Source organism: Danaus plexippus, assembly GCF_018135715.1.
Source record: "Danaus plexippus chromosome 9 unlocalized genomic scaffold, MEX_DaPlex mxdp_26, whole genome shotgun sequence".
Taxonomy (NCBI): Eukaryota; Metazoa; Arthropoda; class Insecta; order Lepidoptera; family Nymphalidae; genus Danaus; species Danaus plexippus.
In genome coordinates this window covers 2,569,322-2,585,482 of record NW_026869848.1, presented here as the reverse complement: position 1 = coordinate 2,585,482, position 16,161 = coordinate 2,569,322, and the positions used below count along the sequence as shown (strand labels likewise).

Sequence of the window (16,161 nt, the reverse complement as noted above, 5' to 3'; positions counted from 1 at the left end):
GTAACCGAAACGTCGGAATTATGTAGTTTTTAAATAATAAAATCCGCGTAGTAAATCCGAATAACACTAGTTTCATTTAGCAATATATTGTTGTATGTATCTCGTCAGTCGTCTGTCTGTCAAAAAAAACATTTTAAATGCTTTATAATTATCACAATTTCTATTTTCAAAGCGAATCATTTCTAAGATAAGTTTAGCTATTTTTTTTAAAGGTCACGGCAAGGTCATATGTATATTTCAATATTATTATGTAACACACATATAAACCAACAAATCAAATTTTTGAATCATACTTAATTATATACTTTTTAAATAATAATTTCGTTTATGTATTATTTTAAAAGATATACCTAATAAACTTCTTATTCATGACCGAAAAGTTACATCAATAATCGTTCAGTTGTTTGGCGTTTACTAGAAACAAAAATCATTCTCACAGTTTCAATGACAACACGAATATTAAGATGAGTCTCGGACGATGAAAATTAAGCCAAAAGTTATAAAACCACTTTCAAATATGTTTAATTAAGATAACGCTAATACAATTAAAAATCGCAGGATATATCGTAAGACTTATCGCAGGACTCATCCTTATTGTGTTATAGAAGTCTCTAAAAAACTTAACAATGCAGCCATTAAATGCATTAATGACGTTGTTTTTTTAAATTAAATTCTGTTAAGGAAGTTGGTAAATTTAAGTTAAAAATACGATTAAATGTTGTTAGCGCCTACTTTTATTGGATAGTATTCGTATTACATGGACTATGTAGTGTAATAGATACATAGATACAGAAATAGACACGTAGACAGGCTTATCTATTAGAACAAAAAAGTCTCATCGCAGATATAGCCGTCGTTATCATTGTTAGCTGATTATCAATATTCCTGTATTTTAGTCAACTCGTTGTGAGCTTGTCCTGAGCTGAGAGCGGTATTAAAAGAAAAGAATAAATACGTTTTTAGTCAAAGTAACAAAAAAAGGTTATAGGATGGATTATTTGATGGACATGTAAGGTGAAGGTGGCAGAGGTAGCTCACTGGACTCTCCAACAGATTCTGTCAAATTAAATTCTTTTATCCTTACGTAGTATTTATACTTGGGGTGTGTTATCTTGTGAGATGTTATGACGTCACCTTCTGATACAAGTGACACTATCATTGGCTGAAGATCCTCGCTGAAGAGGAGATTGGAATTTTTTTATCGGCTATCGGTTCTACAAATGGTGCTTTGTTCTGAGGGTGGAACAGTCATCAGTGACTGAATTCTATTGACCTTGATATTGGAACCTTCAAAGCCTTTGTATCTAAGTGACCGAAATTAAATATGAAAAGGTTTTTTTTTGATTAGATTAAAGCTATCGAAGAGCTTTTATTCAGTTACTGAAAGATTTCTCATTGAAACTGTAGAGTACTTCATGGCATAAGAGAGTTACGGTCTCGACTCTAGTTATAAAATAGAGATTATTCAAATATATTTTCTTTTACAATTGTTTTTATGATCTGGGCTCGCGATACTTCCACCTGAAGGAGTCGTGATATTTTTTTGCCAACCCTACCTTCTCCTCCTCTCGACTGGAACTCTTCATCACTTCATTAACCTTCCGACCCTCGGTTGACAATCCTGAACCGTTCATACGGAATTTATACCTAAACTTCGTTTCTTGTTCTTTAAACTTTGCGTAAATCGTGTGTTGTTTTTAAAAATTGTTACTAAGCATTAGAGAGTACATTTTCATAATATATACATATCTGAACGAATGAATAGGAATAAGTTATACATTTATAAAACGATGTTCCGTCTCTTAATACATATTAACATTTAATTTGTTGTCGTAAAATAAATGATAAGGTGGATATATAAAACCTTATACCAATAAACAATCAAACATAGAGTGAAGAAGGGGGAAATGTTTATAGCAAACATACTTCTATATGTTTCTTGCAATACAACATTTAAAATGAAACCCATTCTTTAATTAAAATCGCCACATTAAAAATATTTAAACACATATTCCTCGATGCTTCATCTAAGACAAGTAATCATCACGACAGATTAACAAATCCTCATATATATACACCTAATAGACAAATCAATAACTACCTACATATCCGTGGGACGATGATGAGTTACATATAACATTAAATTATAACCATGTTCGACTGGCGTGACCTTGAGAAGACATCCCACACTGTCAAAGCTGTAGAGGTTTCAACCGACGCGGTATACAAAACTCTAAATAGGGGCTGGCACACAGATTTAAGGTTACGGCAAGACGACAGTTGTTTTGAGATACTGAATTCTAAATAAAGTCATACACCGGAGTGTGTGGTGTGATGTGATCTGTCGAGGACTCGGTATGAGTGAGGTGTGGAGACCGCCGGCAGCTGCACCAGCTGCAGCAGGTGGAGTCGACGGTTCGATAAAGATGACGATCTTTACGAGAGACTTGCGGTTAACACTGGATGACGGTAGGACGATTTGATTGATATTGACTATATGATATATCCTGGATGTAATAGGTTTGAGTCTAATTTTAAGGAGTATGTAAAACTACTAATTTAAAAATAATGTCACATAAAAACTTTTTTTTTTGTCAACTTTTCAATCATTTTGAATTTGGAATGCGTATATTATTTTTAAAACTTCTGTCTATTTCGCGCCATTTCAAATATTTTTCGTGTTCATTATCAAATTACAATATGGAATAGGGTATTAAGGAAAATAGGATTGTAGTGATCACTCCGTACAGAGGATGTATGGACCCGTCGCTCATACTCCGGTTACTTCAACAGCTCGGTGTCAGCCGTCTGTTCGTATCCTGCTATCAACAGATACAACAACACTCTGTCTGTCGAACACCAGAAAACATCTCGGCGGCCGCGTGCTGGAAGACCTGTAAAGACTGTTAATACTCTTAATGACAGAATTCTTGGAAGAAATCAGAGGAAGAAAACGATATTATCGCGAGAGACGAAGACTCCCGCTAGGACTATCGCTTGTTATAAGACCAGACATGAAGCTCGGCGCTTATCTTAGATACAGTCGCATAGAATATGCGCTAAATCAATCTTTAATATGATAGAGAGTGGATCGATCAAGACGAGGGAAGCCTTCCGTCGCCATATCAGGTGAGAGGTTGAGGAATATCCTCTTTAGGTACTGAAGAAAACATTTTCACGATTGAAGAACACTACAATGAGAAAAATGATAACGTGAAGGCTCACAGTTCTATGGAAGCTGCCGAGTGGTTGGGGAGGTGCGACTTGGTCATCACGCTGCGTCAGTAGTGGTTGGTGGAGCGTGTCTTAACCAGGAGTCATAAAATTATATTCGTTTTTGTGTAAATTGAGTGAAAACTTCGGCTAAAGTGTATCAAGATACATACAGTCTTGGATCAGGTTGAGAAACCTCACAGCAATATACATCAGGTCACAAGACACGAACAACGCAAGCCTCTTTTTAACGCTGGAAAATGTCTTGCTGCATACACCCCCCTCCCCCTTCCCAGATCTGATGGGGCTCCCGGCGAGCATTGTAGCCACTAACACAACGAACGATTACCATCATAGCCATAGAGGGACATTACGAGCTCGCGTTAGCATTCACTGCGACGCGAACTACCCTACTACGACAGGCTCTCATCCATTCTAGACCTCAAGCCTTTAGACTTCAAATGATAGTCAGTTTCAGAGGACATGAGCCGACCTGGAGACACTCCGGAGCAAGCAGAGGCGACATGTAGCTTGGTAACAGATCGTACACACCTGGACTCGTGGATAAACAGGTGTGACCTGGGTGGAAGACTAAGGTGGCCAAATGAAATAGAATATTTATCTTATTTTGTTAGTAATTTAATATATATTTAGGTATACATTTTAAAAATATATATTTATATATAGGTATTTAATATTTTGTAAAATAATATACATTAGTCTTATATTATCTCGTCTCTAAGTTGCTGCCAGCGACATCTTTTGATAGAATAACTATAACAAAATTACTTTTGGACCTACTAGTGTTACACACAAGTGTATAATATTTGTATAATTCACTGAGAAAATCCTCTTCATTTCCTTCTTATTTGGAAAATATATTTTAATATATTTTTTATTTTTACGACAATTTTTTTTCAATACATTATTATTAATAGACACCTAACACACATACAGACAAGATGAATACATCATTTGTATTTGAGTTTGAGTTTTCCGTTTGAGTTTGAGTTTGAGTTTGAGTTTGAGTTTGAGTTTGAGTTTGAGTTTGAGTTTGAGTTTGAGTTTGAGTTTGAGTTTGAGTTTGAGTTTGAGTTTAGTTTTCCGCGCTGTTGATGAAGGGCCATATATACCTGTGCCCCGGCCTCGTCCGCTGGAAATAGGATTCGTTTTTCAGATTAGCAGCGGGTTAGGTACTAGATATGCAAACATATATAATACCTGTATCAACATTGACGTTATTTGTGTGTTTGTTGATTGTTCCCGCAAAAATCTGGAGCGGCTGCACCGATTTTGGTGAGAGCAACTCGTGAATACGTAATGCCATAAGGAGTTTCTTTTAGACATTTTTTTAAACGACGTCAAAATAAACAAGTTCTTCATTCGACTAAATGTTAGTTATTCGATTAAAAATTTATAGATTTTTTTTTAAATAAAAATTTCATTATTCTGCTTCAATAGTCTCTCTGTCACAATGTGACGAAGATGCCTTCTAGGAAACGACTAAAATCTTATACCTAATTATAGTTGAATACGCGGACAACTATGAGGCAGGAGCTAGTTGATAGATATTAATAAAAATAAAGTGGGTTCCGCCTAGTCAGCTATCGGCCAGTTAAAGACTCATCAAAATCGGTGCAGTCGTTTCCGAGTTTAGTCGCAACTGATAATATTAAGTACCTAACAATGTTATTTTTGTTATCTATCGTGAGTACCAAACGAACTAAGACTCGTGACTGTTCGTGTATAGTTTGAAGGTACTCGTACTAAGACTAAAGTTAGAGCATTTTACTGGAGCTCGTAATGTCCACGATAATGGAATGACAGGTGTAATGACAAGATCATTATCATACAACGGACTTAGGATTCATCTGTAACTAGCTACATGAAGTACTTTAATTTAATCAATAATTCATCATTACTTATTGTAATGTTCGAAGTCATTCATCATTTATGACCGACACGAGTCAGTCCCTATGGTGGGGGTGTGGCGAAGGGCACGGGGGTGCGGTGTGGGCGGGGCGAGTATAGATACCCCGCCCACGGGTGGGACGTAACACGCCCCCAGAATTACATTCTCACACTTGGTTTTGTTAATAGTTAGTACCTATTGTTAATTAGTTGAGATTTGATTTTAATGATCACGGCTAAGCGGTTTCGGGACGGGCCAGTGTTTGGATGGGTAGGCGTTTTTGGAAAATCATAAATTGTTTGTCATAAAGCGATCCGCTTGTATTATTTTTTATAACTAATAATAATAAACGAAAACAAAACTTAATTATTATTAGAGTCAAACCAAGATCATCCGATTAAGAGTTGTATGAGATAGACAGACAGACAGATATAGTAAATATATCCTATAGTTACGTAACGAATATCAACATTTGCATTCGCGAAGTTATTGCGAGTAAAATTATTTTTTTATGTTAAAATCCATTAATTTCTTATATTTTTTTATTCAAATAAAACTAACTTAACCTCGTCATCACATTATCAGTCTTCTCTTCGTCATCTGTCAGTGAAGCTTAACAATAAAATTTTCATAAGAATTTAATAAACAACACTATTTAGGTACTAAATGCGATATAAACAAACACAAATAATCTTCTAAGAACTTTAACCAAAGTACAATGTTAGGTATAGATAATTTTTATCTGGAACAAAACAAAAATCATAATCAAACAAATTCCTCTACAATAAATAAAGCTAGGTCTTTCACTAAACAATGATGAAGCTGGGAAATTAAATTTTTCATTATAACTTGTGACACAAAATTTTAATGCAAAAAAAAACACAAAAAAAATATTTCTTCCATAAAACTTTTGTCAGTCTTTAGGCGCCTACAATATTTTTAATATAAAACAAAAAGAATTCTTCTACAGTAGACCAATCACCTTCCAGAGCAAACAGTTTCTCAAGCGAATGTCCAAAATACGGCACTCGTCACTCGTCACATCACTAGTACCTATCCTATATCGTCAGTAGGTACCTACCAATTTTCCTTAGTGATGTTCTAATTAAGTTATTTTCTATTTTTCTAACGCTTTACCTAACTCACAAACCTAGGTATTAAAAACCCTCATTCATTACCCTGTTTTTTGTTCGTAATCGGTTAACATGTACGAAGCGCCAGCTCATGAGATCACCTCTTATCTTCTCCAAGTATCTTCATTCCTCGTCTTCCTGTTTCGCGGTCTAGTGTCTGCTGACCTCTGCCCTCTAAGACCCCGCTTTTATCATCCGGGTCAAGTGTGACTGGTCCTGTCTCCGGGTGTTCATTATGTTAGTTCCAACTCTCCCCTATACTAGTTCTGTATCAAAGTCTATTTTAAATATATTTCTGTATCTAACTATTTACTCTCCGTGTTCCGTCAGTCGATAGTTCCTCTCGAGTCCCCGGTTAGTTACACGTACTAAGGACCTTCTTAACTATAACCTCTAAATAATAACTTGTCCCTTAAAGTACAAATCTTATACCTACTTCATATACCTGGCTAGTATGACACAGACATACAAACTAACTATACCTATAGGTATTAGGTACTAAGATATATATATATATACGAACAAATATCATTTTCTATATAACAACAGACGGACATATAAAACAGTATCTTATTTACTTAAGAAATACCTACCTTTATTTTATTAACTTACATAGCCTACATATATTGCATGCGCTAGCTTCCTTCACACGGATCCACCCGCGGCCGCGATCGTTTATTCCATATATTTATTTGTATACAAAACTAATTACATTGAATTGTTTAAAATTTTCGAGTCATTTTATATATCATATGATTTTGGCTGTATCTTAATATCTATATAGTATATATAGATATGACAAAGTATTCTAAAATCTGCCTATTTGTTTGTGTGAACCGCATTAAAATCTGTCGATTAACAATATAGTTATAGTTATATAGAATATTAGTACAGACAGACATACATCTTCAGTATATATATATATATATATATATTTTCCTTATATACTATCTATCAATGTCTATCTGTAGGTATGACGTCTGTCGCTGCTCCTTAGGTACCAGGGGAACATAACTTGCTAATGAGTTAAAACACGTGTACTTCGTATCTATACCTGTTATTGTCACATTTGTTTTTGTTTTCACAGTAGACGCGAAGGCAGAGGTCCGTCTATGAAACAGTTTTCAAGTAGGTATGGGTATCACCTGTCCGTCTGTCTGTTACAGCAAATCCCTGGAACGACCGGAAATTAACGGACTGATGTAATAAATATTTATAAATATAAACAGTAAATATGTTTCGCGCGGACGGAAATAAGAGCAGTCGAGCACGGGTAAATACGTGATATATAATAGGTATATATACCGACCTGTTATTGTATATAGTTATATATCATAGGAAGCTGCGCGTTTTTTATTAGAAACAATTATAAGTGTTCCGTATTTTGATATGAAAAATTATCCCTGTATGAGATCGCTTTGTTATTCGTCGGCATGTCCATCACGAGCTGTATCTCGGGAACTCGTGAAGGTTTAAATTGAAATGTTAGCTATATTATGTATATATATATATATATATATATATATATATATATATATATATATATATATATATATATATATATATATATATATATATATATATTTATATGTATATATATATGTTGTGATAAATTCAAACCGATATTTCAGTAAAGAGAAACCGGGATACGGGGATAGATAGATAATTTGTAAATAATTGATTATTATCGATAGACATACCTACCTGTTTAGGTAATAATACAATTAATATGTAGGGTAAATAACTAAATCATTACTTTTAAACACGAAATACCTAAGTGTATTAACCGTAACGATTAGTAAATACTCTACTTGTTTGAAGTTGGTGCCTAACTTTAAACTGACTACGGATTTATTACGTAATTTTAATTATTTTAACTGAAAAATTTTGAGGTTTCGGTTACTTTCCAGCAACCGTGATCACGGACAGACGAGATGAGAAGAAGGTGAGTTTTATGTCATTAGGTATAATGATTTATATTTTGAGAAAAAAATGATGACTTGATATAATACAAAATGATGAATAGAGAATAGAAGGCTTTCATCATCATTACAGATGGAAACCTTTGGTATCTTCGTCATGGAAGACGGTTCCTCTCCATAAAACCAGATAATAGGCCGTCCGTGAAGTGATGAGAGTCCAGAGACCTGACACTCAATGTCTGACACACAGGTTAAGGTACAACAAACAATAGAACTATATTTATATGAAAGTTTACCGATATGGAAAAAAGAGGTGTGATTGTTCATCATACTTATATTTTTATCTGTGACATCGTATCTCACGTTCAAAGGCAACGTGAAAATTTTATTTGAATTCCTTGTCCGTCCACAATGATCACTCAAAATTGTTACTTAACTTTCTTAATCAATTACTATCGAAATCGGGTTAGCCGTTTTAAAAAATGGAAGATCATTTAAATGCTATAATTTATTAATTAGGTATATTTATTAAATATTATATATATTATTATATAAATATCTAATGAAAAAAATATGTTATTTTTATGTTTTTACTGAATTATTTATTGAATAAACACTAGGTACCTTATTGCTTTAATTTTATATTTTTTTATTTGTAATTAATGAATAATAATACCAATATTTTTGTATAATATACTATATTTTTATATTACCTACTGTATATTTTTTACTATATATGTTTTTATAATAATTATTTAATATTTTATTAGGGGGCATTTAATTTCACACAACGAGATCAATTACAGATAGGCCTACGGGAACACATCGAACATAAAAATATAGAATAACGTCAAGTATAACATAATAATAATATAATATTATTCATTGAAAAGTGTTAATTATTTTAAGGGAATAATTTTCTATAATAAAAAATTATATTAAGGTAGGTAAATAAAGATTCCCGTACGATTAGGCCTAAATCACACTCTCCCATTTCAACATGACACACAACATTCAGCCGACACTGACGTTACTGGATGTATGGAAGGAGTTTTTGCGTTCTAAAAAAAAAAAAAAACAATTTATAATAAGAACTCCTTTCTAATTTATACGATTACGAATTTGTCTCGACTCGCTTTCTCGTGTCACGAATTGCACACATCAGTACTCGCATGCACAATGGACATCGCTCTATCTCTCTCTGACTCGCTTGTTATTGTATACGTCCGTCCCCGTCTCTCCGTGGACGTTGCCGCTCCGACTCGTCCGAGTGACCTTGCCGTGTCCGCAGTAAGTCTAGGTATAATTACAAGGTTTACATATTTAACGAGTTTTTATCGACATAAAACGCGATAATGGTGTCCCGTCCGAGTGTTATATAAATCATTCCTGATTATGACTTTTATTATGTAATAATTTTCAGTTATAAATCTTACAGTTACTGCTTCATTAATGTTTCCAACTTATATAACCGGACTTATTTTATTGTTTTTGCTTTTTTTGTGACGTCATATGAAAATCTTTTGTTTGTTTTTTATAAGTATAGTATGTTAATTAATGTTTTTTTTACATTGAAAAAAATGTCATACATATATTTGGAAAAAAATAATGCTTTTAAAGACAATGATAATACTTTAATACACTCACATTATTACAATGGAAGAATAATAAATATGTTTTTCAATAAATCTCAAATACTAAAATTGATACGAAACAATTTTTATCCATAAATCATATACCACTGTATAGTAACGCCATCTCTTAGCCGTTACAACAAAACACATGTCCGTATACTACTTACTATATTTGTATAATGATCTATTTGTCTTTATAAATGAAACGATACTACTGGATAGTTTTATATTTTATTGTATTATCATGAAATAGTAGAAAGTTGTTATTTAAAAAAATGATTTTTATAACGTCTTCATTCTGTAAGTTTATTTCGTTACATATTACCAAACTAATATCTTAACCGACGCAGTCGATGTCACCGGTAATAGTTAGCGTTAAAAAATTATGCCTTAAATATGATTTAATTATATAAAACAAGAAGATTTATAAATGAAAAACTATAAACTGTCTGTGTTTCGTTTGTAACTTGTGGTAGGTAACATAATCCAATCACTGGTAGCTATTTCATATACTTGTATTTACAATACTGATTATATAATCCAAGTCTTAATTCATTCAGTCTTAATTCTGTTATAGAGAACATTTAGATGTATTGAAAGTAATTTTTTACACTGAAATAAATATCATTGCAAAAGTTAACAAATTCATAATCTTTTAAATTTTTCATCTAAGCTAGTTTATATTTTAGATATACATTATATAGGTATTATAAAGAAATGTTCAATAATAAAATTGACTTGGCTTACTTTAAAAGGACTACAAGTGAGATTAACCAACATAAAATAAGGAGAGTTCACTTAGAACAGGACAAACGGATAAAAATCAAAATGTATAAGAAAAGATATTAATATGAATAGCTGATTAAAAAGATCGTTAAAAAAGTTTAGGTGACACTGAAAGGTTTTGGATATATGTTGGAACGAATTACATAAAGACAGACTGACAAAATATAACGCGCTGAGAGTACAGGCTCCGTCTCTTACTATCGGGTTGTTCAAACAAAATACCTCCTATCAGTCAGATTCAAGAATATAATTGATATAGTGACTAGCATCTAGTTGTTGAAGTCGTAGTAGTTGTAATGAAATTAAGGCTGACCGTACGCTTGTTAAAATATTACGTCTCAGTAAGGCTATCAAACTTTTCAAGTCCTTGTAGTGGGGTTATCGGTCACTCTATATAGTACCTAGCGACTCGTGTCATCAGACATTAGTTGGTCCATCTTCTATCTGACAGCCGCCATTTTGGAAAATTTAATATAAATCTTTCAGAGGCTGCTACGAGACAATAACTACAGATATTTGATACTTTATATCAAACATTTAATTTAATAACACAATATTATATCTAAATATATCACGAATACACGTACATACTTAGTTGTATTTTTATGTACGGAATCCTCTGTTATAAGAACGGCCCCGTACTTGTTAATATTCTTGTACCTACTAAGATAATGTTTGGTACATTTATCTTTACCGACTTCATAAAAGGATAGTATGTTACAAACTCGCGTCGCTCAGAGCGTTTGACTCACTTTAATTAATATTAATAAATAGTTCCGTTGTGATCGCTAACATTTAATTGAAATTGAATAATGTGTCTTTATGGTAAGATTCAATTATAATCTATATAAGTTCTAAGTGTCTGTTCCGTAAAAACCATTTTTCCTGCTCTAACTCTCGAATGATGAACTCCGTTCGTCACTTGACCCGCTGTTCACGAATAATTTCACCTACAATTCAAGCGCGTGGTTTTGGTAGAAATTAAAAGGTAACTAACTGCACGTTGATTTCTACTCTGTGTTGATATGATAAGGTTCATATTCGTTCATTACGTGCTTCAATGGAATCAATCCGAGTCCTCGTGTGTTTATTTCTGGCTGCGGTAGGCGGGCGCTCCGAAGCTGTTTTTTTGTCCATCACTTGTGTTTTTGTAGCCGTCTCCATTTAGCCCGCGCTTCCTGCTATTGTGCAACGATCGTTTCAATCAGAGCCCTTAAAAGCCTGTGGGAACCCGAGCACTTTCCGTTTTACTGAGTTTGTTAGCCGATCGTGATCGTAAAGTAAGTCGTAATTCCAGTTTGGAGGTCTTAAATTCGAGTTTATGCTGAATGTATATAAATTATAGTGATATTAAAAATATATATGTGAAATTGGACAAGAAAATACTGTAGCGTATAAAAAAAATAATTCGGATATCAGCCATAAGTACATACAAGATTATCGCTACAAAATAAGTCTTATCCAATAAAGAACTCGTGCAAAATGGTGAGTGACGCCATCTATTATCAAGATAACAAAACACGGTGCTGTCAAAATGACATTTGACAGACGTGTGAAGAGTACAGAGTGTGCGAGAGGGATACAAACAACAACAAGACTTACATCGATCTGCCAAACTGCGCATGACGAGTATCAAGAGATATTAAGGAGAAAAAATTACAACCTCATAATAAATAAAAAGTAAAAGTAATAGTTTCAACATTTCAACATATATAATTATAGCATATAAAAAAAATAATTTTATGACGATATAATGAAAAACTAATAATTGTTCGTACATTTATTGATTTTCTTTCGAATATCGACGGACCTCTGATAAGGCACGTATATTTTAAATCCGCGTAAGTAAATATGCAAGGAATTCGCAAACGTGACTCCTATAATGGAATATGATTAAATTGCCATCTCTTTCGCACATCCACGTTTTTATATTTCTATTTCAATACACTTTAACTCACCCTAAATAAGATCCAGAGCGATCTTCGTATTATAAACTACGACTCTATTGTTTTACGTTAGGGTTGAAAATGCTTCGGATGTTTTAATTGGAAATAGACCGTCATTGAATAATATGTTTGCGTGTGTGAGTTAATAAAACACAGCAGGGACTTATAAAAGTACCATTATCGAAGTCACTTGTAACTCGAAGTGGTAATGTATTTAGTTACGGAATTGACGTAAAAAACGATTTCGATTCGGAAAGCGAACGGCGCATGACTTTGGAACCGTTAGTACCTCGTTTCATGTGGACGGATCGATTTTTCCAAACTCCGACTGCACGAGTTTAAACATCCGCAGTGCCGTCTGAAGATAAGATTTAAATTGATATGTACAAATGAATTTTCAAAAATATGAAACAATAAGTAGAGTAACGATAAATACGGATTTTAGGTTGACTAAAAAATGTAGGTGAATAGGTTCATCTACCTACTAGTAATATCATATATAATATGGTAACTGGTTATTATTTAGACATTTAAAATACATACAGACATACTCAAATAATTTCGCTTTATTTTTCCATGTTTTTCCAATTTCTCTGATTAAAGTAAGGAAAAGTTACATTACCTACTGCACTAATAAGGCAACAAACCAACGGACATTGTATAATGTATAGTATTAAATAATAGTTAACATTAAGAAATAAATTTATAGTGACGAATAAAACGACAGCTATATCTCGGGAAATAAATATCTTGTGTACCCTACCTCACCCACACACGCACACACCCACCCCTACACATAACGTCTGCGTAAGACGTAGACATCCAAATGAATTCGTCTACTCACACACAGACACGACGACGCACACATGCATCTTCTGTCGTGCAATTGTGAACCCTAAGGAGAGGCACCCTCTGCAATATGCCGTACATCACTGTTCCGGGGGATAACCTCTAAAATATGTGATTTGATGCCTGTGATGATGTGATACTCGTGATACGTGTGATAGTGATAGTGATAGTGTGTCATTGATAACTCGTGCCCTAGTCCGAGCGGGTGTTTCGCTGGTTACGGTTTTGTCTCCAAACCGGTCCGCGAGGATGTGTTCAGAATCGGTTCGTGGAACACTGACGGAAGGTTGAAGCTCTCCTTACACAGAAATGAGTGTGAGTAGACACAAATATACTATTAAAACGTAATTATTATCATTAAATGAAACATACGTCCCAGCGGAATATATTGTTAGTATGTAAATAAAATGTGATTTTTAAATAATTTATTTGATTGTTATATGACATCTAATCTAAAGTGTTTAAGTGCTCTGAATGTGTCCTATACGGAGCTTTCAAGCAATGTATTGATTGTCACATATAGTTATACATTCTATAGCCGTGTGTTCCGTATGCAATCAATCTCCATAGAACACTATAAAATAAACCATAAACCCATAGTAACAATACCGATCGTAGGATCAATATATATATTCTGTGAGTTGGTCGGGACGTATTCAACAGTTGAATGTGTGACATTGACCTATTTAGAGGATTAGTTTTAAATAAACGTGTATTTTTAGCTCACTGCAACTATATATATAATAAGATATTTATAAGTATATATATTTACCTATAGGTACGTACATAAACGTATTTCAAAAGTAAATAGAATTCTTATAAGAATGTCTGATTTTTATATAATTAAAGTTGGTTGAGTTAATAATTAATTTCGATTCTAAGTCTTTTTACTTCATTATGAGAATTAATTACGTTTCTGCAAAAGGTTTTTCCTATCACATTAAGGGTTTTCCCTAAATTGATATCCAGATTCTATTCTATGTCGTCAGATGACACCATAGTTTGCAGTATTATCAATAGATGGCGCTGTTTTCAAAACGTATGTTTCGATGTAATCAATTGTAGTTCTATTTTAAAGATTATTATATCATTTATTAAAAATAGCAACTGATATAATATTTTAATTTGTTTTCAATAAAAAAAAATTGTATTAAAATAAACGTAATGATATTTTTCGGAGCTAATTTAATATCATCCGATGAAAGCTTTTATCAAGAGCGATGCGGCTTTGATATTAACGAATTTTATTTTTAAAATTTCATTCAGCGAACGTTGAAACGGGAGTTGATTTGTGTAGTAATTTATTTTTGTTGGAGTGCAATTTGTGGACGAAAATAAAATACTTTTACCTACCTATGTATACAGCTATAGAGTAGGTAATCCATTACAGCCTATTGTAAGTAGGTATATTATCTCGATAATATGGACATGTGATGTATGAAATATGTATTTGTATGAACACGCTAACAATACGTATGACTTAATCAATAAGAGATCTTTATTTAGTTCATTTATTAATTAGTTAATTTCTTAATACGATGTATATCGACGTTATGTAAACGGATTTGCTTTGAACGACTCCACGATGATTATTTAATATTTCTACCATTAGTGGAACATCCCTAAAATGTAGGAATTAAAAACATGCAGGATATTTATACGAGCAAGTATTAAGTAAGGATAAGTTTATTGAGTAAAGATAAGAACATTATATACTCTATTACTAACAGAATACGAATTAATTTAATTATTTTAATTTTACCTACATTGGAATATAAACGGAAATTGAAAATTTGCGATGTCATTATAAGTTAGATTTGTCGAAATCAAACATTAATTACTCTATATACTTAAAAAAAAATAGTTTAGGAAAAGTTATTTAAATAATTTCATTTAATAATATATGTTTATTAATTATGAGAAGGTTTTTCATTACCATTACGGGCAAACGATGACTATAAAATAATACTTGGATCGGAATTAATATTAAGACAAAGTATGTCGTGGTTTTATCATTTATGATACGAACATATGTTTGTTGTTAGTTAAAATTAAATTCTGTATTAAATATTGCATTTCTAATTATGATTCAATAATAATTAAAAATTACTAGCAGCCGATTAGACGACGGAATAGTTAGGAGTGAAAAGAATGTTTCATGTGAGATAGGAATCTTAAAAGGAGATTACAATATTTATTTAAATAACTGTTTAAAACACGTAAGTACCGCTCAGCACTTGTACGGAGACGACACCTCTCAGCATTCCATTGCAGGGAGAGGAGCTTCAACAGTGCCTGGGACTTGCGACCGAGGTGTAGGTTTAAGGGGCCCTATCTAACGCGCGTTAAACGCTCACCTCAACTGTCCAAGCTCCGCTCTCTACCTAACCAAATATGAAACGAACCTGCTAGGGCTGCCTTCGACGCACGTTCCAAGAATGAACTGATGTTAGTTTAAGAACTAACTGCCAAGGCAGGCGCAAGTCTTTTATCAGGTTGTAGAGAGATTTGGCTGTTATACCTCTCGCTCCTACTTCTACCGCGTACAAATTTACAACGAACCTATTCTTAGTGAGTTCGTTTGTGAGCTCGTAATACTTGTTGACCTTGATGGCATGGTCTTTGGGGATGTTGGTTTCCCAAGGAACTGTGAGCTCTATTAGTACAACGCGGTTTAAAATTCGCCAATATAATATAAAATATGTCCGGTATGGAGGCCGACGCACAAATATCATAAATATCCAAAATAGATTATAATATAAATGA

At 33.2% G+C, this 16,161-nt stretch overlaps 1 protein-coding gene across 2 annotated transcripts in view; it reads left to right on the top strand.

Annotated features, from left to right (window-relative positions):
* The first annotated feature begins 11,739 nt into the window (after positions 1-11,739).
* LOC116767550 (ras-related protein Rab-26) overlaps positions 11,740-16,161 on the top strand; it is a 46,283-nt gene continuing 41,861 nt past the window's right edge. The window contains exon 1 of one of the 2 annotated variants that reach the window (XM_061527547.1): positions 11,740-11,880. Coding sequence is in view for 1 of the 2 variants with exons in the window: in XM_032657923.2 (XP_032513814.1) it covers positions 13,705-13,710 (6 nt within the window). In the remaining variant the exon portion in view is untranslated. Of the gene's footprint in view, positions 11,881-13,257; positions 13,711-16,161 lie in introns of those variants that run through there. The other variant, XM_032657923.2, reaches the window with a different exon arrangement.